General features: G+C 38.0%; 1 protein-coding gene across 13 annotated transcripts in view; it reads left to right on the top strand.

Moving 5' to 3' along the window:
* DOCK3 (dedicator of cytokinesis 3) overlaps nucleotides 1-24,800 on the top strand; it is a 502,472-nt gene that overhangs the window by 160,635 nt on the left and 317,037 nt on the right. For all 13 annotated transcript variants that reach the window (XM_072786067.1, XM_072786064.1, XM_072786059.1 and 10 more), the window contains one exon: nucleotides 10,087-10,142. In XM_072786067.1, coding sequence (XP_072642168.1) covers nucleotides 10,087-10,142 — 56 coding nt within the window. The remainder of the gene's footprint in view (nucleotides 1-10,086; nucleotides 10,143-24,800) is intronic.

Below are 24,800 nucleotides of genomic sequence, written 5' to 3'. Positions count from 1 at the left end.
TACAGGCAGAGGGAGAAGCAGGCTCCATGTAGGGAGCCTGATGTGGGACTCGATCCCGGGTCTCCAGGATCACACCCTGGGCTGAAGGCAGGCGCCAAACTGCTGAGCCACCCAGGGATCCCAAGATTTTATTTTTTAAAGTAATCTCTACACCCATGTAGAGCTCGACCCACGGCCCTGAGATTGAGTTGTATACTCCACTGACTCACCCATCCAGGCACTTTGATAGCTCATTTCTTTGTATTGTTGAATAGTATTCCATTGTCTGGATAGACTATGGGTTGTTTATTTATTCACCTACTGAAAGACATCTTGGTTGCTTCCAAGTTTGGCATTAACAAAGTAACTATAAAAACATTTGTGTGCAGGTTTTTGTGTGGACATAAGTTTTCAGCTCACTTGGTCATTACCAAGGAATGCAATTGCTAGATTATGTGGTAAGAGTATGTTAGTTTTATAAGAAACTGCCCAACTGTCTTCCAATGTGGCTGTACCATTTTGCATTCTCACTAGTAATGGGTAAGCGTTCTTGTTGCTCCATATTCTCACTAGACTTTATTCTGTTCATGCACATTTTAAGCCTTGCCCTTTCCTTCTTTCTTCCTAGGACTTGATGGCAAGAATGTTAGATACCTTTTTGTCGTTGCCACAGTCATATAGGCCCCTGAGTCTCTATTCACTTTTTTTTTTTTTCAGTCTGTTTTCTCTTTATTCTTTAGTCTCCCAACACTTCTCATAAAAAGTGTGGGGTTTCCAACACCCAACAACCATTTCTACAACTGTTGGGATACCTACTGGGTTTCCAACAATTCAGTGCAGTTCTGACACTAAGTAGTTAGTGTCAGACCCCACATGTTAAGGGCTCAGTCCCACCTTCACTTCAGATGCCAGTCTCAAGTCCTGGGCTTCTCATACTTCTGAACAACCAGTTATAAGTTGAGGGTTCCCATATCCCATTTTTCCATGTTTGGTAATTTTATAGAATAGCTCACAGAACTCAGGAAAACAACTTAATTACTATTATCAGTTTATCATAAAGGATCCAACTTAGAAACAGCCAGATAGAAAAGATGCTTAGGGCAAGGTATGTAGACAAGGACACGGAACTTCTGTGCCCCTTTTTGGCATTTCAACCTCATAGCAACTTTGTGTGTTCATTACCTTGGAAGCTCTCCAAACCCTATTGTTTGTTTTTATGGGAATTCCATTGTGAAGGCATGATTTATTAAATCAGTGGCCCTTGGTGATTAACTCATTCTCCAGTTCTTCTCCTCTCCTTGGGGGTTGGAGAATGGAGCTGAAAGTTCCAACCCACTAATCACATGGTTCTCCTGGTATCTCCCATTCTAAAGCTGTCTGGGGGCCTACCAAGGGTCATCTCATTAGCATAAATCCCAGTACAATTGAAAGGGGCTTATCATGAATAACAAAAGTTGATGCTTCTCCTATCCTTATCCAGAAATTCCAAGAGTTTTAGAAACTCTTATGTCAGTGATTGGGGATGAAGAAATACATGTTATTGTATCACAATATCACAGTCAGTGTCATTTTAAATTTTTCTGACGTATGGCTCACTGATTTCTTTCCTCTGTCTCCTTTATTCTGCCGTTGAGTGAATCCATCCATCTTTGGTTTCTTTGTTGAGACATTTTTATTTCTTTGCTGAAATTTTTTTCCATTTGTTTGACACATATTTGTGATTACTCGTGAAACATTTTTATGATGGCTCCCTTAAAATATTTGTCAAATAGTTCTAACATCTTTGTTTTCTTGGTGTTGGCATGTATTGTTTTTTTTCCCCATTCTATTTAAGATCTTCCTGGTTCTTGGTATGACAAAACCTGGCCTTTTGGGTATTATGTTATGAGATACTGCTTTTATTTAGACTTTTTGCTTTATCTGGCTTTTGTGACAGTGCTGCTGTAGGGGAAGGACAGAATTTGCCTCATTACTGCCATTTGGGGGTTGAAAGTCCATGTTTCCCACTCAGGTTCTCTTGATATTGAAGGGTGCAGGCTCCTTGTTACTGTCGAATAGGTGTGGGAATTCTAGCTTTCCAGTAGTCTTCCACTAATTATTCACCAGCTAGAAAGCATTGTAGAGCCATCTTCTGTGACCCATGTGGCCTCTGATACTACCAGGAGGACGGTGGTGGCCTTGTTATTGCTGAGCAGTGGTGAAAGCCCCCACTCTCTCTTAGGCCTCTTCAGACACCACAGGGGAGAGTGATAGAGGAGTCTCACTAATGCAGGTTAGGGATAGAAGTTCAGATAATTTCCACTGCCGTTCAATGATTGTGGCTTGTTATTGCCCACTTGGGTAGAATGTCTTGACTCCCAACTTGGCCTTTTCAGACACTATACCAGTGCAGGGTTTGAATGTGTTAATTATAGTTCAATGAGGGTGAAAGTTCAGTCTCTCCTGTTAACCTTGCTTGTGTGGGTAGGAGTTGGGCCATAGCTTTTTTCCTTTCTTTCCTTTATGGTGATGTTTGGAAGCAATATAGTGGTTATTATTGAGATGTTTTCTTTGTTGACAGGTTGACTCTCTCCTGGTTCTTAAGCTAGAGAGAACAGTCCTTTTTTGTCTGTGCCTGTTGGTGTTTCTAAGTTTCTAGCCTTTTCAGCTTCAAGTAGCAGATGTAAAAGGTAAAAGAAAATCTAGGGAATTCACTACTGTGTTTTTTCTTGCATCTCAGGGTCTCTAGTTGATCTGCCTTTTCTCTCTACCTTTCAGAATCTTCCTTTTCAAAAAACACATTTATTTCTAGAGTTTTAAAAATATATGATGTATATCATATGCTTTATATTATATACATGTTATATGTGTGAAATATATGTATATTTATGTATATATTACATATTTGTCTACAGTTTTTCTTTGTACTTAGCAGGAGGAATAGTGAAAAGTATGTCTCATCCATCTTCCTGAAAGCATACACTAATCCTGTCTTTTTACTTTTTACTGTTCTTCCTTTATAGATAATGCATTGTCATCATTTAGTTTTGGTTGTGTGCAGTTGTGTGTTTTATTCTAAGTCCATATTCTCCTGTATTAGGATTCCCCTGTTGGTATAGGTTATTTTTTATTATGGACCAATATATAAAATATATTACTGGTAGACTTCATGTCAGAATCATGGTGCCATAAGATGTCCCTAGTTTTTGTTCTCATTCTCAACAACAAACGTTCTGTATCCATCCACAAACAAAAGTGTTTTGGGGATCTGTAGCATCCTGTGTCATATAACAAGGGACCCAAGGGGAAGTCTAACTCATCTGTGCATTGGGTATTAGGCAGACAGACCTCAGTCCCAGCTGTGTACCCTGAAGTGACCCTGGTTGTCGTCTTAGAGTTTATGAACACAATCACTCTTGGATGAGAGAAACTTTCTGGACGTCTAGGTTTCTATAGATGAAGATCCAGCACTCAGAGCAGAAAGTAAGAGTTTGGATACATGGAATAGGTAGTAGGAACAATTTCACTTTACCTGCATCAACTTTACCACAGAGTAGCATAGATTAAGGCTATAGATCATCTTTTTAGACCCATGATTTCTCCTGTGAGGGCAAGAGAGAGCTTGTGAATGAGCATCCAGCTTCTCAGCTCTGCAGATCTTGCCAGAGAGGCTCATTTCTGTTTATCCCTATCCAGAGTACTAAATTGAGAGTTCCATGACAGAGATGTAGAAAGAGTTTGGGAAAGTGGCACATAGGATTTTTGAGCAGCCTTAAAGAGACATAGAACCTACTGTTCAGCAGACTCTATCAAGAAACCCACCCATTAACTGCTGCGAAGGCCCCACCCATGGATTCCCCCACTGGGTCACGAGTATACCTAGTGTTTTGTGTGTCTCACACTACCCCTACCCCCCATGTTGCAGCTGGGTCACTGTGCAATCTTCTTAAGGTAGTGACAAGAACAAGCTTTGGAAGACTGCTCATGAACACACATGGAAAGCAGGCAGAATCTGCAGTCCAGAGACCACAAACTTGAGTTGTAGTGCCATCTCTTCGAAAACACAAGAGAGACTGTCAGCACTCAGCCTGGTGCATTGTAGGATCAATAGAAGTCATTCATGCTGAAGAATTCTGCCCTGCCACAAAAGTGAGCAAGAAGCATGGAGCAGGTTCATGAAAGGTTTGAGAAATTTGCATAATCTCTAGGAAGAATGATGGAAGGTATTTCTATCCTGATGACAATAAAGACTAGAGAGGGTGACTGCAACTTCAAAAGTAAAGACTATAACACAAAACTCCATGAAATATGAAAAACCAAAGAAATCTGTGCTACAATAATCATCCAGTAACTTCATCCAAAGACTTGGAGATCCACAATGTATCTGATAAGGAATTCAAAACTGTTTTAAAGAAATTTAATGAACTAAAGAAAACACTGAAAGACAATTCAATGAAATCAGGAAAGCAATACATTAACAAAATGAAAAAATTATCAAAGACATAGAAATAATGAAAAAGAACCAAACAGAAAGTCTTGAATTGAAGAATTTAGTGAATGAGATGGGAAAAAATTCAGTAGAGCACCTCAATGGCAGGCTTGATCAAGCAGAAGAAAGAATCAGTAAAATTAAAGACATGGACTTTGAAATGATCTAGACAGAGGAAACCTGAATAGAAAAGAAGAAAAAAAACAAGGAAGAGTGAATAAAGCCTTCATGATTGGTGGCAGCTATCAATAGGACCAATTTGTGAATCATTGGAGTTCTGAAAGGAGAAGAGGGGGGAAAGAGACAGGAAACCTATTTAAAGAAATAATGGCTAAGAACTTTCTAAATCTAGGGAAAAATTTGTATATCCAAGTTCATAAAGTTCATAGGTCATCAGACAAATTGAAGAAATCTCCCCCAAGCACATTATAATAAAATTGTCAAAGTCACAGACAAGGAAAACAAGAGAAAAAGCAGCAAGAGGAACAAAGTTTGTAATTTCCAAGGTAACCCCCCATTAGACTATCAGTGGATTTCTCAGCAAAAGTATTACAGGCCATAGAAGCATAGGATATATATTCCAAGTGGTGAAAGGGAAAAAAACCTGGCCAACCAAGAATACTTTACCTAGCAAAGCTGTCCTTCAGAAATGGAGGAGAGAAGGGCATCTCAGTGGCTCAGTGATTGAGCATCTGCCTTTGGCTCAGTTCATCATCCCAGGGTCCTGGGGTTGAATCCCACATCAGGCTCCCTGTGGGAAGACTGCTTCTCCCTCTGCCTATGTCTCTGCCTCTCTCTCTATGTCTCTTATGAATAAATAAATAAAATCTTAAAAAAAAAAGGAGAGATACAAACTTTCCCAGTTAAACTAAAGCTGAAGGAAATTATCACAAGTGGACCTGCCTTACAAGCAATACTAAAAGGAGTTCTTCAAGCTGAAATGAAAAGACACTAATTAGGAACATGGAAACATGAAAATATAAAACACACTGGTAAAGGGCACCTGGGTGGCTTAGTCAGTTAAGGGTTTGCCTTCGGCTCAGGTCATGATTCCAGGGCCCTGGGATAGAGTCTTACATCGAGCTCCCTGCTCAGCAGAGTTACCTTCTCTCTCTCCCTCCCCCTGTTCATTTTCTCTCTCTGTCTCTCAAATAAATAAAATCTTTAAAAAAAACCCTAACACACTGGTAAAGATAATTATATAGTCAAAGTTAGAATACTCTAATACTATAATATAATGGTGTATTAACTCTAGTATTAAAAGATGAGAGAATTAAAAAACATAGCTGCAGTAATTTTAAAATATACAATACAATTTTGCTAAATTGTGACATGAAAAAAAAAGGGGAGAAAAAGGGTAGAGTTTTTGTATATGATCAAAGTTAAGTTATCAATATAAAATAGTGTTACAAGGGGGATTCCTGGATGACTCAGTGGTTTAGCGCCTGCCTTTGGCCCAGGGTGCAATCCTGGAGTCCTGGGATTGAGTCCCGTGTTGGGCTCCTGGAATGGAGCCTGCTTCTCCCTCTGCCTGTGTCTCTGCCTCTCTCTCTCTCTGTGTCTATCATGAATAAATAAATAAATAAATCTTTAAAAAAATAGTGTTACAAAATGTGTAGAACCATAGTAAGCACAAAGCAAAAATCTACAGTAGAATCATGGAAGATAAAATATACGAGAATCAAAGCATACCACTGTGGAAAATCATCAATTCACAAAGGAAAGCAGCAAGAGATGAAGAAAGGAGCAAGGCAATTATGAAAGAACTGGAAACATTAGGTAGTAGTAGTAAGTCTTTATCTATTAATAATTACTCTAAATGTAAATGGATTGAATTCTCTAAACAGGACAAATGTGGCTGGATTGATTAAAAGACAAGGCCTAACTAATTGCATGCCGCCTATAAGAAACTTACTTTAACTTTAAGGACACATGTAGGTTGTAAGTAAAGGGATAGAAAAAGATATTTCATGCAAGTGGAAACCAAAAGAGAGTACAGGTAGCTGTACTTACATTGGGTAAAATAAACTTTAAGACAAAAACTATAACTAGAGACCAGCAAGGTCATTATATAATGATAAAAGGATCAACTCAAGAAGATAATAACAGTCATACATAAAGGTGCATCAGAAACTAGTATATTAACATATAATATATTAAATACATATTTGAAGGGAGAATTAGATAATACAATAGTAGTATGAGACTTCAGTACTTCCCTTTCAGCAGTAGATAGATTATCTGGACAGAAAATCAAAAAAGAATCATGGGACTTGAACTGTACTTTGGACCAAATGAACCTCACAGACATAGAACATTTCATCCACCACCAGCAGCATATACATTCTTCTCAATTGAAGATGGAATATTCTTCAGAATAAATCATATGGACAGGTCACATAGCAAGGCCTAGCGAATTTAAGAAGATTGAAATTTTGCCATGTGTCTTTTCAGACCACAATATGTGAAAATAGAAATCAATAGTGGGAAGAAAACTAGAAAATTCACAAATATGTGCAAATTAACACAGTTCTGAACAACCAGTGGGCCAAACCAATCACAAAGGAAATAAAAAAATATCTTGACGCAAATGAAAATGGAAACCATACCAAAATCTATGGGATAATACAAAAGCAGTTTTAAGAGGGAATTTTGTAGTAATACATGCCTACAATGAAAAAATAGATGTCAAATAAACAACCTAACTTTACATCTCAAGGAACTAGAAAAAGAAGAACAAACTGCTCAAATTTAGTAGGAGGAAGGAAATAACAAAGATCAGAGTAGAAAGAGTGAGAGACCAGAGAACTATGAAAAGATTAATAAAACTAAGAGCTGTTTTTTTTTTCTCCTAAACAAAATCAACAAACCCTTAGAGAGACTAAGGGATAAAGGAAAGACTCAAATAAAATGAGACATGAAATAGAAAACATTAAAAATAATATCACAGGGATACCTGGGTGGCTCAGTGGTCAGGCGCCTGCCTTTGGCTCAGGTTGTGATCCCAGGATCTGGGATCGAGTCCCACATCAGGCTCCCTGTGAGGAGCCTGCTTCTCCCTCTGCTTCTCTCTCTCAGTCTATGTCTCTCAAGAATAAATAAATAAATCTTTAACAAAAATGATATCACAGAAATAGAAAAGATTGTTAAGAGAATGCCATGAACAATTAATGCCAACAAATTGGATAACCTGGAGGGAAATGGAAGAATGCCTAGAAACCTATTACCTACCAAGGATAAATCAAGAAAAAACAAAAACTATTTATCATCCAAATAATGAGTAAGGAGATGGCATGAGCAATTAAAATCTTCCAACAAAGAAAAGTCCAGGACTTGATGACTTTACTGATAAATTCTGCCAAACTTTAAAAAATTAATACCAGTTCTTTTCAAACTCTTCCAGAAAATCAAAGAGGAGGGAACACTTCCAGACTCATTTTTATGAGGCCAGTAAAACCCAAGCCAGATAGGGACATTAAAGGAAAAGAAAAACAAAGGTGATATTCCTGATGAATACAGATGCAAAAATTCTCAACAAAATATTAGCAACTCGAATTTTACAGCCTTTTAAAGGATCATATGCCATGATCAAATGAGATTAATCCAAGGGATGAAAGGATGGTGCAACCTTATCAAACTGATAAATGTGATATATACCTCATTGATAGAATGAAAGATAAAAATGTTATAATCATTATAATCATTTCAACAGATTCAGACTGATAAATGTGATATATACCTCATTGATAGAATGAAAGATAAAAATGTTATAATCATTATAATCATTTCAACAGATTCAGAAAAAGCATTTAACAAAATGCAACATTTTGTTAAATTGGGTTTAGAAGGAACATATCTCAACATAATAAAGGCCATAATATGACAAGTCCATAGGTAACATCATATTCAATGCTAAAAGGTTGAAAATGAGGAACAAAACAAGAGTTCTCACTCTCACCACTCCTATTAAAGTACTGGAAGGCCTAGCCAGAACAAGCAGGTCAGAAAAGGAAACAAAAAGTATCCAAATCAGAAAAAAACAAAGTAAAATTGTATGTGCTTGGTTGCATATGATACATGTAGAAAATCCTAAAGACTCCACCAAAAAACTTAAAACTAATGAACAAATTCAGTAAAGTTGCAGGATACAGAATTAACACACAGAATTTAGTTGTATTTCTGTTCACTAACAGTGAAATATCTGAAAAAAGAAATAAAGGCAACAGTTCTGTTCGAAATAGCATTGAAAGCAAGCAGAAACTTAGGAATAAATCTAACCAAGGAGGTGAAAATCTGTACACTGAAAACTATAAAATGCATTACTGTAGTCCAGCTGCTGATGGCCTTGTGTGGTATAGATTGGTGGTGTAGGCCAGAGAATATAAAAAATTAAGGGTTTGTATTTTATTTCAAGGGAGTTTCATGCATCAGGAGAAGGAATGAAGTGCTGATTAGAAAACTCAGTTGTTTTTATTTTTATTTTTATTTTTTTTAAAGATTTTATTTATTCACGATAGACAGAGAGAGAGAGAGAGAGGCAGAGACACAGGCATAGGGAAAAGCAGGCTCCATGCCAGGAGCCCAATGTGGGACTCGATCCTGGGACTCCAGGATCACGCGCTGGGCCAAAGGCAGGCGCTGAACCGCTGAGCCACCCAGGGATCCCCAACTCAGTTGTTTTTAAAAACAATTCATTTTTTATCTTTTAGGAATTTAAATCAAATTATAATAAATATCCGAATGGAAACTCTAATGAAAGAGTGAAAGAAGACATTTTTGTTGTTGTTGATTTTTTTAAAGATTTATTTATTTATTCATGAGAGAGAGAGAGAGAGGCAGAGACATAGGCAGAGGGAGAAGCAGGCTCCATGCAGGAAGCCTGATGTGAGACTCCGTCCCAGGACCCCAGGATCAAGCCCTAAGTCAAAGGCAGACAGACGCTCAACCTCTGAGCCACCCAGGTGTCCCAAAGAAGAAATGTTTATATAAACTTCTGAATTTATTCATTCTTGTGAATATAAATGTTAGTCAGAGTCTGAGAATTGTTTCTCTAGCTCAGAGCTGGATTACATGTAACCTGTTGGTTAGGTGATATTGTTGGTTTTATAGATACATACCAAACTCTGTACATAAGTCTGTATTATGAGAATGATTAGATAGAATATTTCCAATCCATAACTTAAAAAATCTTTTTGATGGTTACCTAAGATCACAGTTTTCCCCTGAGGATAGACAATAAAATTCCTATCTAATGTATATAGTTTGTGCAACTTTGAATTCTTTTTTTTTAAATTTTATTTATTTATTCATGAGAGAGAGAGAATGAGAGAGAGAGAGAGAGAGAGAGAGAGAGAGAGGCAGAGACACAGGCAGAGGGAGAAGCAGGCTCCATGCAGGGAGTCTGACGTGGTACTCAATCCCGGGACTCCAGGATCACGCCCTGGGCTGAAGGCAGCACTAAACCACTGAGCCACCCAGGCTGCCCTGCATTCTTAATATACAAGGTAGTTGCTACATTAAGAGATCTACTGTATTATTGATAGAGTACTTCCATGCTGAAATCTGGCTGCTATTTTAGTATATATGAGATATTAATTACAAATTTCCTTTTCTAATGAGAAATCTTTTCTCTTTTACAGGGGATCTTTCCTGCAAATTACATTCACTTGAAAAAGGCAATTGTCAGTAATAGGGGGTGAGTAGTTGGCCTTACTAAATTTATTTATAATTTTTATAGGTTGCAGAGGAAGGCTTGCTTTCTTTTTGGTTTGTAGTATAAAATATGCTATTAACTTGTTTTCTTACCAAAAATAAATTTACTTTATCATATATATATATATAATTCTGAGGACATAACTATTTCTTAAAATACTGACAATTTTAATTTGTTTTCTTGTATACTGGAAAGGTAACTTGTGTTTTTGTGAATTTTATAAAAACAATTATGCTTGCAGTATGTTTTTTACAGTTATTTACATTTCAGGAATAATTTCTGATAGGATAACAAGTGCAATCTCTGAATAGAAGACAGACAAGATGTAAATATATCAAAATGTTAACATTTGTTATTTTTGCACATTCAGATTATGAGTGATTTTTAGAAATTCTTTACCATCATGCCTTCATGTTAAAAGTAATAAATATGTATTATTATAAAATTGTGATTTTATTTTTCAAAATTTATAATTTTAAAATATAAAATTTAAGGTACTATCTAAGTATGGTAGCTTTTGGTTCTAGAAATATTTTTGAACAGGTTGAGAAAGCATCAGTTTAGTTAAGGTTGAGTCAGGAAAAGAGACTCTTACGAGTTACTTTCTAAGATAGAATTTAATGTAGGGAATTGTTTACACACATGCTTAAGTGAAAGGAAAAAAAGAGGAAATAGATAATAGTTCTGTCTGTTAATAAATAGTCATAAATAGTAATAAATAGATAGAACCCAAAATAATAACTGCATAAAGAAGTCTCTAATGGCTGGGGAAACAAAAGATAATGGATTGGGGATACCAGAACTCAGGAAGATGGATCTTGTTGAGACACTTGAGCTCAGATTCTGAGGAAAGGGCATCACATGGCTGCTGTTGGTATGTATGAAGAAGAGCAGTGAGGCTGTTTCTGGGAATACCAAAAGAAACTGGAGGCTGGAACCAATTTTCTCTAGTGGAATGGTTTATGGGAAACACTTAACTTCCTTTTCCCCAGTATCTTTCTAGTGCTGCCCACCAGACAAAGGAGCTTGAGAGCAAATCCCAGCCTCAAGAGTCAGTGCTTAGAAGGGTGTATTTAGAGATAAGAAGTATTAGTAAATGACTGGTATGCCTTCTAAGATAAAATTTGTTTTTGAGGAATAGTAAGACTGTAACTAATAAGATATTTATATGAATGCATGACTAGCATACTTTTTATTGTTCCCTTTCTTTTATAAAATATCAGAGATACAAGGATATAGAGACAGGAAACTTGAAAGTGCTCTTTTAGTGAACCTTTGCAACATATAATATGCTACTTCAAATTTATAGGTAAGGATTGCCAAAAGCATCAAGATTTGTTAGAAGTTGTGTGGAAAAAGGAAAAGGGAGTGCCTAGGTCAGGATCAGGAAGGCATGTATTTCTAAAATACATTTTCTGAATGTGAATAGCTCAACTTGAAACACAAAAATATTATCTCTGACTTATAACACTTCTGTAATGAGACTGATGAGAGCTGAAATGTGGCAGAAGCAACATGAAGGGGAGATGAGAAAAGGAGATAGAATGTTTAGGGATCTAGAAATACAGTGCTTTAGAAAATGCCAGCAAAATCATACACTTCCTGATAACAAGAGACTCATCTTAAATCCAGGAGCACTGTTTCTATTTATAATAGTTGTAAAGGAAATTTGGGACCACTTTGTTAGCAGAAAAATCCGTACCTAGATTCAGTTTGTTTCAGGAAGGCAGAGAAACAGCCTTTGTGATGTCCAGAATAAGATTTCTAAAATCTGAAAAAAATTATTTAAAAAAAACACTTCGGGTGTTGAAAAGCAATCAATGTATAGGTGGATCTTTTTTTTCCTTGTTTTTATTTAAATTCCAGTTACCATACAGTGTAATAGTAGTTTTGGGCGCAGAATTTAGTGATTCGGCACTTCCATACAATGCCCATTGGTCATTACAACAAGTGCGCTAATTAATTCCCATCATCTATTTCACCCATCTCCCCAGCCCTCTACCCTCTGGTAGCTGTTGATTCTTGAAGGAAGGGATGCATATGGGAAGAGTTCATGTTTATTTTGGCTTTTTTCCACAGAGAATTTTTTAGTTTACTATGATGTGATGGAGCAAGCAGATCCCAAACAGAAAGTAGTAGTCTTTCTGGGATGAGGAAACAGACATTGGAGTTTGGAACTCTCAGGGGAACTGATAAGAAGTAAGAGGTTAAAACCCAGAAAGGAGAGAACCTCAGAGAATAGGACCTTAATCTGCTTACAGACTCCCCCTAAGTAATAGAATGAGTTTTAGCTTCTTTTGGGCTGTATTAGACTCAAGGAATCTTAGTAGAAAAGTACAGCTAACAAACTGAGTAGATCTTACCAGCCACATAATATTGATGAGAAAAATATTGATGAGTTCAAGGACTGGCAAGTTACAGGGGCCTTGGTAAAACATTTCTTTCTCTTGAGATCCCTAAAGGAATATCCCCTAAATGTAGGGCCATGCTCTTGGATAAAGGAAAAACCAAAGGTATGTGGGCAAAAGTGAAATAGTCCAGTCCTAACAAAGTATAAACCTCTGAAAACACACGGGATGTTAGAAGAACATAAAAACACTCAATACGGTCATCCAGAAATAGCAACTGTAATGGGTTAGTGTATTTCCCATTTTTTTATGCATGGTAGTTTTACTCTGTTCCCTGTAATAAGCTAATTATCCTTTATCCTTCTTATCCCACGCTTAATAATATTACCTTGATGGTATATCTTTCTTTTTTGTTTTGTTTTGTTTTTTTCTTCCTTAGTTCCTATGACTATTCCTGTTTTCACTCTTCCTCTTGGGCTCCCCTTTGTTATTCTTCTCAGACTCCTACTCCTCTTCCAAGCCCTTATACTATTGATTCATGAGCTTTATCTCTACTCTCATCATTTATGTGCAAAGCGTGCCTGTCTTGTCTGGGTGGAATAAGGCAGATGGTTTAATTACGGATGTAGAGGTGAGACCAGTAAAAGGAAATAAGTTGAATGACAGCAAGAGGATAAATATTGTAGGGGATTGTAGGCCATGTGAGGGGAGTCTTTTATTGAATGAGCCAGGAAGCCACCAAAAACTTTCAGAAAGAAAAGGGATATGTTTTATTTAATTTTAAATGTATTATTCTGGGCTGCTTTGTTGAAACTAGGACTATATTGGGACAAGGTTAGAAGCAGAGAGACTTGGTAGAATATTACACTAGTCCGTGGAAGACAAAATGATAACTTGAATTCATGTGTTCACTGGAGTGATAAGAAGTGGTAAGGTGCAGTATATATTTTGAAGTTAGAGCTGAAAGGATTTGCTGAGCGTGTAGAGACAAAGAGGAATTGAAGATGACTCCAGAGTCTTTTGTCTTAATAACTGTGAGGATGTGGTTGCCATTCACTGAAATGTGGATGTTTGGGAATGGATATTTAGGAAAGAAATTGAAGGATTCAATTTTCAACAGGTTAAATTTGAAATGATCCTTAGATACTCAGGTGTCAGGTAAGCAGCTGACTATGTGAATGTGGAGTTTTGGGGAGATTTTGGAGCTTCAGACTCCATGATTTGGAATCCTCAGCTTTCAAACAATATTTAAAGGTACAGGGCTGGATAAGAACAGAAAAGGAATTACTATAGATAAAGAAGAAGCAAGGTGAAGAGAGAGTACTGGGGAACTGTAGTATTTAAAGATAGGATAAAGAGGAGAATCTGTCAAAAGAATCTGAAAAGTTGGGATCCCTGGGTGGTGCAGCGGTTTGGCGCCTGCCTTTGGCCCAGGGCGTGATCCTGGAGACCCGGGATTGAATCCCACGTTGGGCTCCCGGTGCATGGAGCCTGCTTCTCCCTCTGCCTATGTCTCTGCCTCTCTCTCTCTCTCTCTCTGTGACTATCATAAATAAATAAAAATTAAAAAAAAAAAGAATCTGAAAAGTTGTGGCCAGGGAAGTAGATAATGTAACAGTAGTGTCTTGGAGACCAATCAAAGGAAATAATTAGAGAGTGGATTAATCAAATATGTCTGGTGTTGTTGAAGTTGAGTAAGACTGAAGATCTTGTTAGCACTTCACATATATTGGTAAGAGTGAAAACCTGATAAAAGATTTGACAGAAAATGAAAGAAGAGGAATTAGAATACAGTAGACTCAAGTTATGGCCCTTAAACCATAACTGATGGCGGATGGCACCATACTTGGTTTGGGGATAATTTTTCTGTGTAGTCCTTTTAGAAGAATCATCTAGGGCACTGGTGGCTCAGTCAGTTAAGCATCTAACTCTTGATTTCGGCTCAGGTCATGATTTCAGGGTCACGAGATCGGGTTCTGCATTTGGCCCCGTGGTCAGCAGGGAGTCTGCTTGAGATTCTCTCCCTCTCTGCCCCTCTCCCTGCTCTCTCTCTCTCTCTCTCTCTCTCTCTCACACACACACACACACACACACATGCACACACTCAAATCTTTAAAGAAATCATCTGATTCAAAATAAGTCAGTCAGAGAAAGACAAATATATGATTTCACTCACATGAGGAATTTAAGAAATAAAACAGATTAATATAGGAGAAGGGAAAGGAAAATAAGATAAAAATAGAGAAGGAGGCAAACCATAAGACACTCAACTTTAGAGAACAAAATGAGGGTTGCTGGAAGAGGGGTATGCAGGGGATGGGCTAAATGAGTGATGGGCATTAAGGAGCGCACTTTCCAGGATGAGCATTGGGTATTATTATATGGAAGTGCTGAATCATTAAATTCTGCTCCTGAAACCAATACTATGCTATATGTTAACTAACTTGAATTTAAATTAAAAAAATTATCTGATTCTTAACCATTATTTTATTTTGAGAAATTTTAAATCTATACAGAGGTTACAAGAATAATATAAGTAGCACTTATATCCATTTCCATAGATTCACTGGTTACCATCATTTTGCCATATTGAGCTTCCCTAACCTCTGCTTTTAATATAAGAGTAAATTTTAGACATTCTAAGACTTCACTGTTAAATACTTGAGTATGTATCTTCTAAGAAAAAGACATTCTTTAACATAATCACAATATAATATACTCAAGAAATTTAATGATACAAATAGTACTATAAAATACCTAGTTCAAAAAAAAAATACCTGGTTCATATTCAAATATCCCTAATTTTCCCAAAAACATCCTTTATAGCTGTTTTGTTTGTTTGCTTTTTTTTGGTGGGGGTATGGTCCAAGATCCAATCAAGAATTAAGTATTGTCAGGCTTCCAGTTATGGAATGAATAAGTCATGGGGAAAAGAGATACAGCACAAAGAATATAGTCACTGTAAAAGTGTTGTATGGTGACAGAACTTGTGGTGAGCATAGCATAATATATAGAGATGTTGAATCACTATGTTGTACACCTGAAACTAATGTAACATTCTGTGTCAACTATACTCAAATAAAAAAAATTTAAATTTTTCATTATTGGTGTATAGAAATGCAACAGAAAAGCTCTCAGTTTTTTCCCATCGAGGATGAAGTTAGCTGTGGGTTTTTTTGTATGTGGCCTTTATTATGTTGAGGTATGTTTCCTCTAGACCTACTTTGTTGAGGGTCTTTATCATGAATATATATTGTACTTTGTCAAATTTTTTTTTAATCTATTGAGATCATACGGTTCTTATCCTTTCTTTTATTAATGTGATATATTGTGTCAATTGATTTGTGGATATTGAACCACCCTTGCAACCCCGGAATAAATCCTACCTGATCATGGTGAATGATTCTTTTAATGTACTGTTGGACTATATTTGCTAGTATTTTGTTGAGAATTTTTACATCTATGTTCTTCAGGGATATTGGCCCCTGGTTGCTTTTTTAGTGGGGTCTTTGTCTGGTTTTGGAATCTGGGTAGTGCTGGTCTCATGGAATGAATTTGGAAGTTTTCCTTCCATTTCTGTTTTTTTTTTTTTTTTTGGAACGGTTTCAGAAGCATAGGTATTAACTCTTTAAATGTTTATAAAATAAATGATTAAGTGTAAATGGATTTTGTGACTAAGTGGAAATTGACAGTTGTGTTGCTTTGACAGGTTGTAAAGGTAAGCCCCTCACAGCTTGAGACCTTCCAGAGACCACAATGCAGGGCCACCCCTTTAACAGGAAGAGTGAGTGCACAGGAACCCCTGGGAGAGAATGGATTTGTATGTCTAGATTATGTTATTCATTTGAAATATGGGAAATCTCTGAGTCAGCACCATAGAATAACAGCAGTTTATGATCTTTAATAGTACTAAGGTTTGTTTAATCTTTGGGTAGCAGGCATTGAGTACAATGTAAAATGGCAGGCTCTAAATGGCTTAAAAATATGCTTATTTGGATTATATTAAAAGCAGTTAGATGTATAAAAATTTTGGCACTTGTGGGCTCTGAGCTAATGGTGTTTCCTTGCTGTGAAGAAGTAAATAGCATAAGGGCCCAATATAGAGGAGGTCACTTTCACACATTTATGTAACACCATTACATTTGAAACACTTATAAATATTTTTTTTATTTTGAATTGTGGAAAATTAGTCATTCGAATTAGGAATGGCTAACTTCTGTAGTCTTAGGAATTGTCAGTTTTACTGATCACTAACCAAATTTCAGTTTATTTATTTATTTATTTATTTATTTATTTATTTTTTTTAACAAATTTCAGTTTAATTGAAAAATAATTGGATGATGGGCATTGAGGAGGGTACTTGATGTAATGAGCACTGTGTGTTATATGCAACTGATAAATCACTAATTTCTACCTCTGAAACTAATTTAAAAAAAAGAATAAAAGGAAAAATATATCTTTTATCCCAGAAAAAAAGCTTCTAAATCTAGGGTCAAATTATAATGGACTAAATTTATTTTAGGAGGGAGATACCAGATATTACAGATAGGCCAGTGACATACTCTTATGTTCTTTCTGTTCAAGGAATTATTCATGTTCATATTAATTTTTGGATATTACTTCTTTAGTCTGGTTTAATGAGCCTGGTTTCAAAGTGGAGTGAGTGTGTGTGGGAGGATATACATAGGAGCATACATGTGCCATATAAGGAGCACATAGAACAGCATCAATTTCCCCTAAATGTTCCACTTTCCCTCTTTATTAGATAATTTTCATCAGCTTACAACTTCTTGAACTCATTACTTGTTTTTTTCACAGCAAAATTTCTCAAGATTGGCTATGCAACAGTGCTTATTGAATATGAATAAGTATATTTGGTACATTATGTTCATTTTTGCCTTCTTTATAGTTTTTATTTTTAAAAACACACACATATAATTCTGTAACAAAACTTACTTATACCACTAGAGTAAAATAAGCAAAGCCTGTTTATGGGAAAACCAGAACAAAGTTAATTGTATTTGTAGTTGGTTGAACATCTGTCCAGGAATGTTTATCAATTCTTTCTTTGTGCCAATGATCTATTACACTTCTATTAGTTCCTACTCGTGTGTCTTCATCTTCAGCTCATTCTCTGAAATATATACATACTTAGTAAAACATAATGGGTAAATGAGTAAGTTAGAGACTTTAATAATTTGATACTAATATAGTAGGTTTCTGATGGCAAACAATGGGTTATAACCCTAATCCATAGCCATATTGAATAAAAACAACTAGATGAGGAGTGCCTGAGTGGCTCAGTTGGTTAAGAGTCTGACTCTTGATTTTGGCTCAGGTCATGATCTCAAGGTCCTTGGGATTGAGCCCTGGGTTCAGTAGAGAGTCTGCTTGAAGATTTCTCTCCCTCTCTCTCTGCACCTCTCTGCCACTTGTGCATGCTTTCTCTAAATAAACAAGTAAATCTTTAAAAAATAAGTAAATAAAAAATAAATAAAAAACGAGATGACCTAGAAATAGAAATTAAAACTTTTCCTTAAAATTATTAGAAAGAAAAAAATTATTAGAAAGATCTAACATAGCTCACAGAATGAAAGGAAAAGATATACCAGTTACAAAAGGATAAAAGCTAGAATATAGCAACTTACTTAATGAACAGTCTCTTTGGGTGCCACTCTTCAAGTTTTACTATTTTCCAAACCGTATGGCTCTTTTTGACATTCACATTATCAGGAAAGTGGCAGAAGAGCAGAGATTGGGTTGTGTGTATGCAATGGATTTAATAGATGCAAACAAACAAACAAACAAAACACAACCCATTTGATTAAATCATTACTCATTTAAACCACATATTTTGGGAGGAGGGGCAAGATGGCTGAGGAGTAGGGTCCCCAACAAATTACCTAGATAACCTTCAAATCATCCTGAAAATCTACGAATTCGGCCTGAGATTTAAAGAGAGAGCAGCTGGAATGCTACAGTGAGAAGAGTTCTTGCTTCTATCAAGGTAGGAAGACGGGGGGGGGGGGGGGGGATAAACAAAAGGCATCCAAGGGGGAGGGGCCCCGCGAGGAGCTGGGCTAAGACCCGGGCGAGTGCCCCCAGGACAGGAAAGCTCCGTCCCAGAGAAGCAGGAGCTTCACCAATCTTCCTGGGCAGAAAGGCGCTCGCAGGGAGTTAGAGCAGGACCCCAGGAGGGCGGGGATGCCCTCAGGCTCCCAGGGACGCAAACAGACACCTGCGCGCCCAGGAGAGTGCGCCGTGATCCCTAAGGGCTGCAGTGCACACGCATTGACCCAGGAGCAGCTCGGGGGGCCTCGGGAGGCGGCTCCGTGGAGAGGCGGCTGCGCGGCCTGGAGCGCGAATCCAACAGCGCAGGGCCGGGAGCACTGGGCGCCGGGACACAGCCCAGGATCCGGCCTCCCCTCGGGACAGGCAGAGGCCGGGAAGGCCCAGGACCACAAGGACTCTCCTGCCCGGAGCTGAGCAGATCAGCGGCCCCGCCCCGGAGCCTCTAGGCCCTGCGGACGGAGAGCTCTGTAGATACTGCGGGAGCTGAATCCAGGGCTCCAGAGCTGGCCGCCGCCACTGTGATTGTTCCTCCTGGGGCCTCACGGGGTAAACAACCCCCACTGAGCCCTGCACCAGGCAGGGGCTTAGCAGCATCCCCAAGTGCTAACACCTGAAATCAGCACAACAGGCCCCTCCCCCAGAAGACCAACTAGAGGGACAAGTTCCAGGGGAAGTCAAGGGACTTAAAGTATACAGAATCAGAAGATACTCCCCCGTGTTTTTTGTTTTTTGTTTTTGTTTTTGTTTTTTTTTTGCTTTTTGATTTCTGTTTGCTTCCCCCACCCTTTTTTCCCTTTCTCTTTCTCTTTTAATTCTCTTTTTTTTTCTTTTTTCTTCCTTTTTTTTCTTCCTTTTTTCTTTTTCTCTTTTCTTTCCTTCTTTCTCTCCTCTCTTTTTCTCCTTTTCCCAATACAACTTGTTTTTGGCCACTCTGCACTGAGCAAAATGACTAGAAGGAAAACCTCACCTCAAAAGAAAGAATCAGAAACAGTCCTCTCTCCCACAGAGTTACAAAATCTGGATTACAATTCAATGTCAGAAAGCCAATTCAGAAGCACTATTATAAAGCTACTGGTGGCTCTAGAAAAAAGCATAAAGGACTCAAGAGGAGACTTTATGACTGCAGAATTTAGATCCAATCAGGCAGAAATTAAAAATCAATGGAATGAGATGCAATCCAAACTAGAAGTCCTAACGATGAGGGTTAATGAGGTGGAAGAACGAGTGAGTGACATAGAAGACAAGTTGATGGCAAAGAGGGAAACTGAGGAAAAAAGAGACAAACAAAAGACCATGAAGACAGATTAAGGGAAATAAACGACAGCCTGAGGAAGAAAAGCCTACGTTTAATTGGGGTTCCCGAGGGCGCCGAAAGGGCCAGAGGGCCAGAATATGTATTTGAACAAATCATAGCTGAAAACTTTCCTAATCTGGGAAGGGAAACAGGCATTCAGATCCAGGAAATAGATCCCCCGCTAAAATCAATAAAACCCGTTCAACACCTCGACATTTAATAGTGAAGCTTGCAAATTCCAAAGATAAAGAGAAGATCCTTAAAGCAGCAAGAGACAGAAATCCCTGACTTTTATGGGGAGGAGTATTAGGGTAACAGCAGACCTCTCCACAGAGACCTGGCAGGCCAGAAAGGGCTGGCAGGATATATTCAGGGTCCTAAATGAGAAGAACATGCAACCAAGAATACTTTATCCAACAAGGCTCTCATTCAAAATGGAAGGAGAGATAAAGAGCTTCCAAGACAGGCAGGAACTGAAAGAATATGTGTGTGACCTCCAAACCAGCTCTGCAAGAAATTTTAAGAGGGACTCTTAAAATTCCCCTTTAAGAAGAAGTTCAGTGGAACAATCCACAAAAACAAGGACTGAATAGATATCATGATGACACTAAACTCCTATCTTTCAATAGTAACTCTGAACATGAACAGGCTTAATGACCCCATCAAAAGGCGCAGGGTTTCAGACTGGATAAAAAAGCAGGACCCATCTATTTGCTGTCTACAAGAGACTCATTTTAGACAGAAGGACACCTACAACCTGAAAATAAAAGGTTGGAGAACCATTAAACATTCGAATGGTCCTCAAAAGAAAGCAGGGGTAGCCATCCTTATATCAGATAAACTAAAATTTACCCCGAAGACTGTAGTGAGAGATGAAGAGGGACACTATCTCATACTTAAAGGATCTATCCAACAAGAGGACTTAACAATCCTCAATATATATGCCCCGACTGTGGGAGCTGCCAAATATTTAAATCAATTAATAGCCAAAGTGAGGACATACTTAGATAATAATACACTTATACTTGGTGACTTCAATCTAGCTCTTTCTACCCTCGATAGGTCTTCTAAGCACAACATCTCCAAAGAAACGAGAGCTTTAAATGATACACTGGACCAGATGGATTTCACAGATATCTACAGAACTTTACATCCAAACTCAACTGAATACACATTCTTCTCAAGTGCCCATGGAACTTTCTCCAGAATAGACCACATACTGGGTCACAAATCGGGTCTGAACCGATACCAAAAGATTGGGATCATCCCCTGCATATTCTCAGACCATAATGCCTTGAAATTAGAACTAAATCACAACAAGAAGTTTGGAAGGACCTCAAACACGTGGAGGTTAAGGACCATCCTGCTAAAAGATGAAAGGGTCAACCAGGAAATTAAGGAAGAATTAAAAAGATTCATGGAAACTAATGAGAATAAAGATACAACCGTTCAAAATCTTTGGGATGCAGCAAAAGCAGTCCTAAGGGAGAAATACATCACAATACAAGCATCCATTCAAAAACTGGAAAGAACTCAAATACAAAAGCTAACCTTACACATAAAGGAGATAGAGAAAAAAACAGCAAATAGATCCTACACCCAGCAGAAGAGATTTAATAAAGATTCGAGCAGAACTCAACGAAATCGAGACCAGAATAGCTGTGGAACAGATCAACAGAACCAGGAGTTGGTTCTTTGAAAGAATTAATAAGATAGATAAACCATTAGCCAGCCTTATTAAAAAGAAGAGAGAGAAGACTCAAATTAATAAAATCATGAATGAGAAAGGAGAGATCACTACCAACACCAAGGAAATACAAACGATTTTAAAAACATATTGTGAACAGCTATATGCCAATAAATCAGGCAATCTAGAAGAAATGGACGCATTCCTGGAAAGCCACAAACTACCAAAACTGGAAAAGGAAGAAACAGAAAACCTGAACAGGCCAATAACCAGGGAGGAAATTGAAGCAGTCATCCAAGACCTCCCAAGACACAAGAGTCCAGGGCCAGATGGCTTCCCAGGGGAATTCTATCAAACGTTTAAAGAAGAAACCATACCTATTCTACTAAAGCTGTTTGGAAAGATAGAAAGAGATGGAGTACTTCCAAATTTGTTCTATGAGGCCGGCATCACCTTAATTCCAAAACCAGACAAAGACCCCACCAAAAAGGAGAATTACAGACCAATATCCCTGATGAACATGGATGCAAAAATTCTCAACAAGATACGAGCCAATAGGATCCAACAGTACATTAACAAGATTATTCACCATGACCGAGTAGGATTTATCCCCGGGAAACATGGCTCGTTCAACACTCGTAAAACAATCAATGTGATTCATCCTATCAGCAAGAGAAAAACCAAGAACCATATGATCCTCTCATTAGATGCAGAGAAAGCATTTGACAAAATACAGCATCCATTCCTGATCAAAACTCTTCAGAATGTAGGGATAGAGGGAACGTTCCTCAACATCTTAAAAGCCATCCATGAAAAGCCCACAGCAAATATCATTCTCAATGGGGAAGCACTGGGAGCCTTTCCCCTAAGATCAGGAACAAGACAGGGATGTCCACTCTCACCACTGCTATTCAACACAGTACTGGAAGTCCTAGCCTCAGCAATCAGACAACAAAAAGACATTAAAGGCATTCAAATTGGCAAAGAAGAAGTCAAACTCTCCCTCTTCGCCGATGACACTATACTCTACATAGAAAACCCAAAAGCCTCCACCCCAAGATTGCTAGAACTCATACAGCAATTTGGCAGCGCGGCAGGATACAAAATCAATGCCCAGAAATCAGTGGCTTTTCTATACACAAACAATGAGACAGAAGAAAGAGAAATTAAGCAGTCAATCCCATCTACAATTGCACCCTAAAGCATAAGATACCTAGGAATAAACCTAACCAAAGAGGTAAAGGATGTATACCCTCAAAACTATAGAACACTTCTGAAAGAAATTGAGGAAGACACAAAGAGGTGGAAAAATATTCCATGCTCATGGACTGGCAGAATTAATATTGTGAAAATGTCCATGTTACCCAGGGCAATTTACACGTTTAATGCAATCCCTATCAAAATACCATGGACTTTCTTCAGAGTTAGAACAAATCATCTTAAGATTTGTGTGGAATCAGAAAAGACCCCGAATAGCTAGGGGAATTTTAAAAAAGAGAACCATATCTGGGGGCATCACAATGCCAGATTTCAGGTTGTACTACAAAGCTGTGGTCATAAGACAGTGTGGTACTGGCACAAAAACAGACACATAGATCAATGGAACAGAATAGAGAACCCAGAAGTGGACCCTGAACTTTATGGTCAACTAATATTCGATAAAGGAGGAAAGACTATCCATTGGAAGAAAGACAGTCTCTCCAATAAATGGTGCTGGGAAAATTGGACATCCACATGCAGAAGAATGAAACTAGAGCACTCTCTCACCATACACAAAGATAAACTCAAAATGGATGAAAGATCTAAATATGAGACAAGATTCCATCAAAATCCTAAGGAGAACACAGGCAACACCCTTTTTGAACTCGGCCACAGTAACTTCTTGCATGACACATCCACGAAGGCAAAAGAAACAAAAGCAAAAATGAACTATTTGGACTTCATCAAGATAAGAAGCTTTTGCACAGCAAAGGATACAGTCAACAAAACTAAAAGACAACCTACAGAATGGGAGAAGATATTTGCAAATGACGTATCAGATAAAGGGCTAGTTTCCAAGATCTATAAAGAACTTATTAAACTCAACACCAAAGAAACAAACAATCCAATCATGAAATGGGCAAAAGACATGAACAGAAATCTCACAGAGGAAGACATAGACATGGCCAACATGCATATGAGAAAATGCTCTGCATCACTTGCCATCAGGGAAATACAAATCAAAACCACAATGAGATACCACCTCACACCAGTGAGAATGGGGCAAATTAACAAGGCAGGAAACAACAAATGTTGGAGAGGAAGTGGAGAAAGGGGAACCCTCTTACACTGTTGGTGGGAATGTGAACTGGTGCAGCCACTCTGGAAAACTGTGTGGAGGTTCCTCAAAGAGTTAAAAATAGACCTGCCCTACGACCCAGCAATTGCACTGTTGGGGATTTACCCCAAAGATACAAATGCAATGAAACGCTGGGACACCTGCACCCCGATGTTTATAGCAGCAATGGCCACGATAGCCAAACTGTGGTTGGAGCCTCGGTGTCCAACGAAAGATGAATGAATAAAGAAGATGTGGTTTATGTATACAATGGAATATTACTCAGCTATTAGAAATGACAAATACCCACCATTTGCTTCAACGTGGATGGAACTGGAGGGTATTATGCTGAGTGAAGTAAGTCAGTCAGAGAAGGACAAACATTATATGTTCTCATTCATTTGGGGAATATAAATAATAGTGAAAGGGAATATAAGGGAAGGGAGAAGAAATGTGTGGGTAATATCAGAAAGGGAGACAGAAAGTAAAGACTGCTAACTCTGGGAAACGAACTAGGGGTGGTAGAAGGGGAGGAGTGCGGGTGGTGGGAGTGAATGGGTGACGGGCACTGGGGTTTATTCTGTATGTTAGTAAATTGAACACCAATAAAAAATAAATTAAAAAAAATAAAAATAAAAATAAAAATGGACTTGAAGAGTGACAAGCAAGACGGTGGAATGGGAGTTTTCTACCATGTCCTCACAGAAGCATCAATCTTTAAAACTAGCAATGGACGAGATTACCTTTGTGTAATCTGGATTCAGGACTTAGATAATGGACATTACGTTCCGGATGCTACTTTTGAAGTTTTACATTGTTTTCCATTTCTGCTCTGTTGAGATTCCACTCAAGAAATGTAGCATACTGTTGAAGCGAAAAATCTGAGAATAGATGCATTGAAGAGGATAAGAAAAGTTTCACT

Source organism: Canis lupus, chromosome 19, assembly GCF_048164855.1.
Source record: "Canis lupus baileyi chromosome 19, mCanLup2.hap1, whole genome shotgun sequence".
NCBI lineage: Eukaryota > Metazoa > Chordata > Mammalia > Carnivora > Canidae > Canis > Canis lupus.
This window is presented reverse-complemented; position numbering and strand designations above follow the sequence as displayed.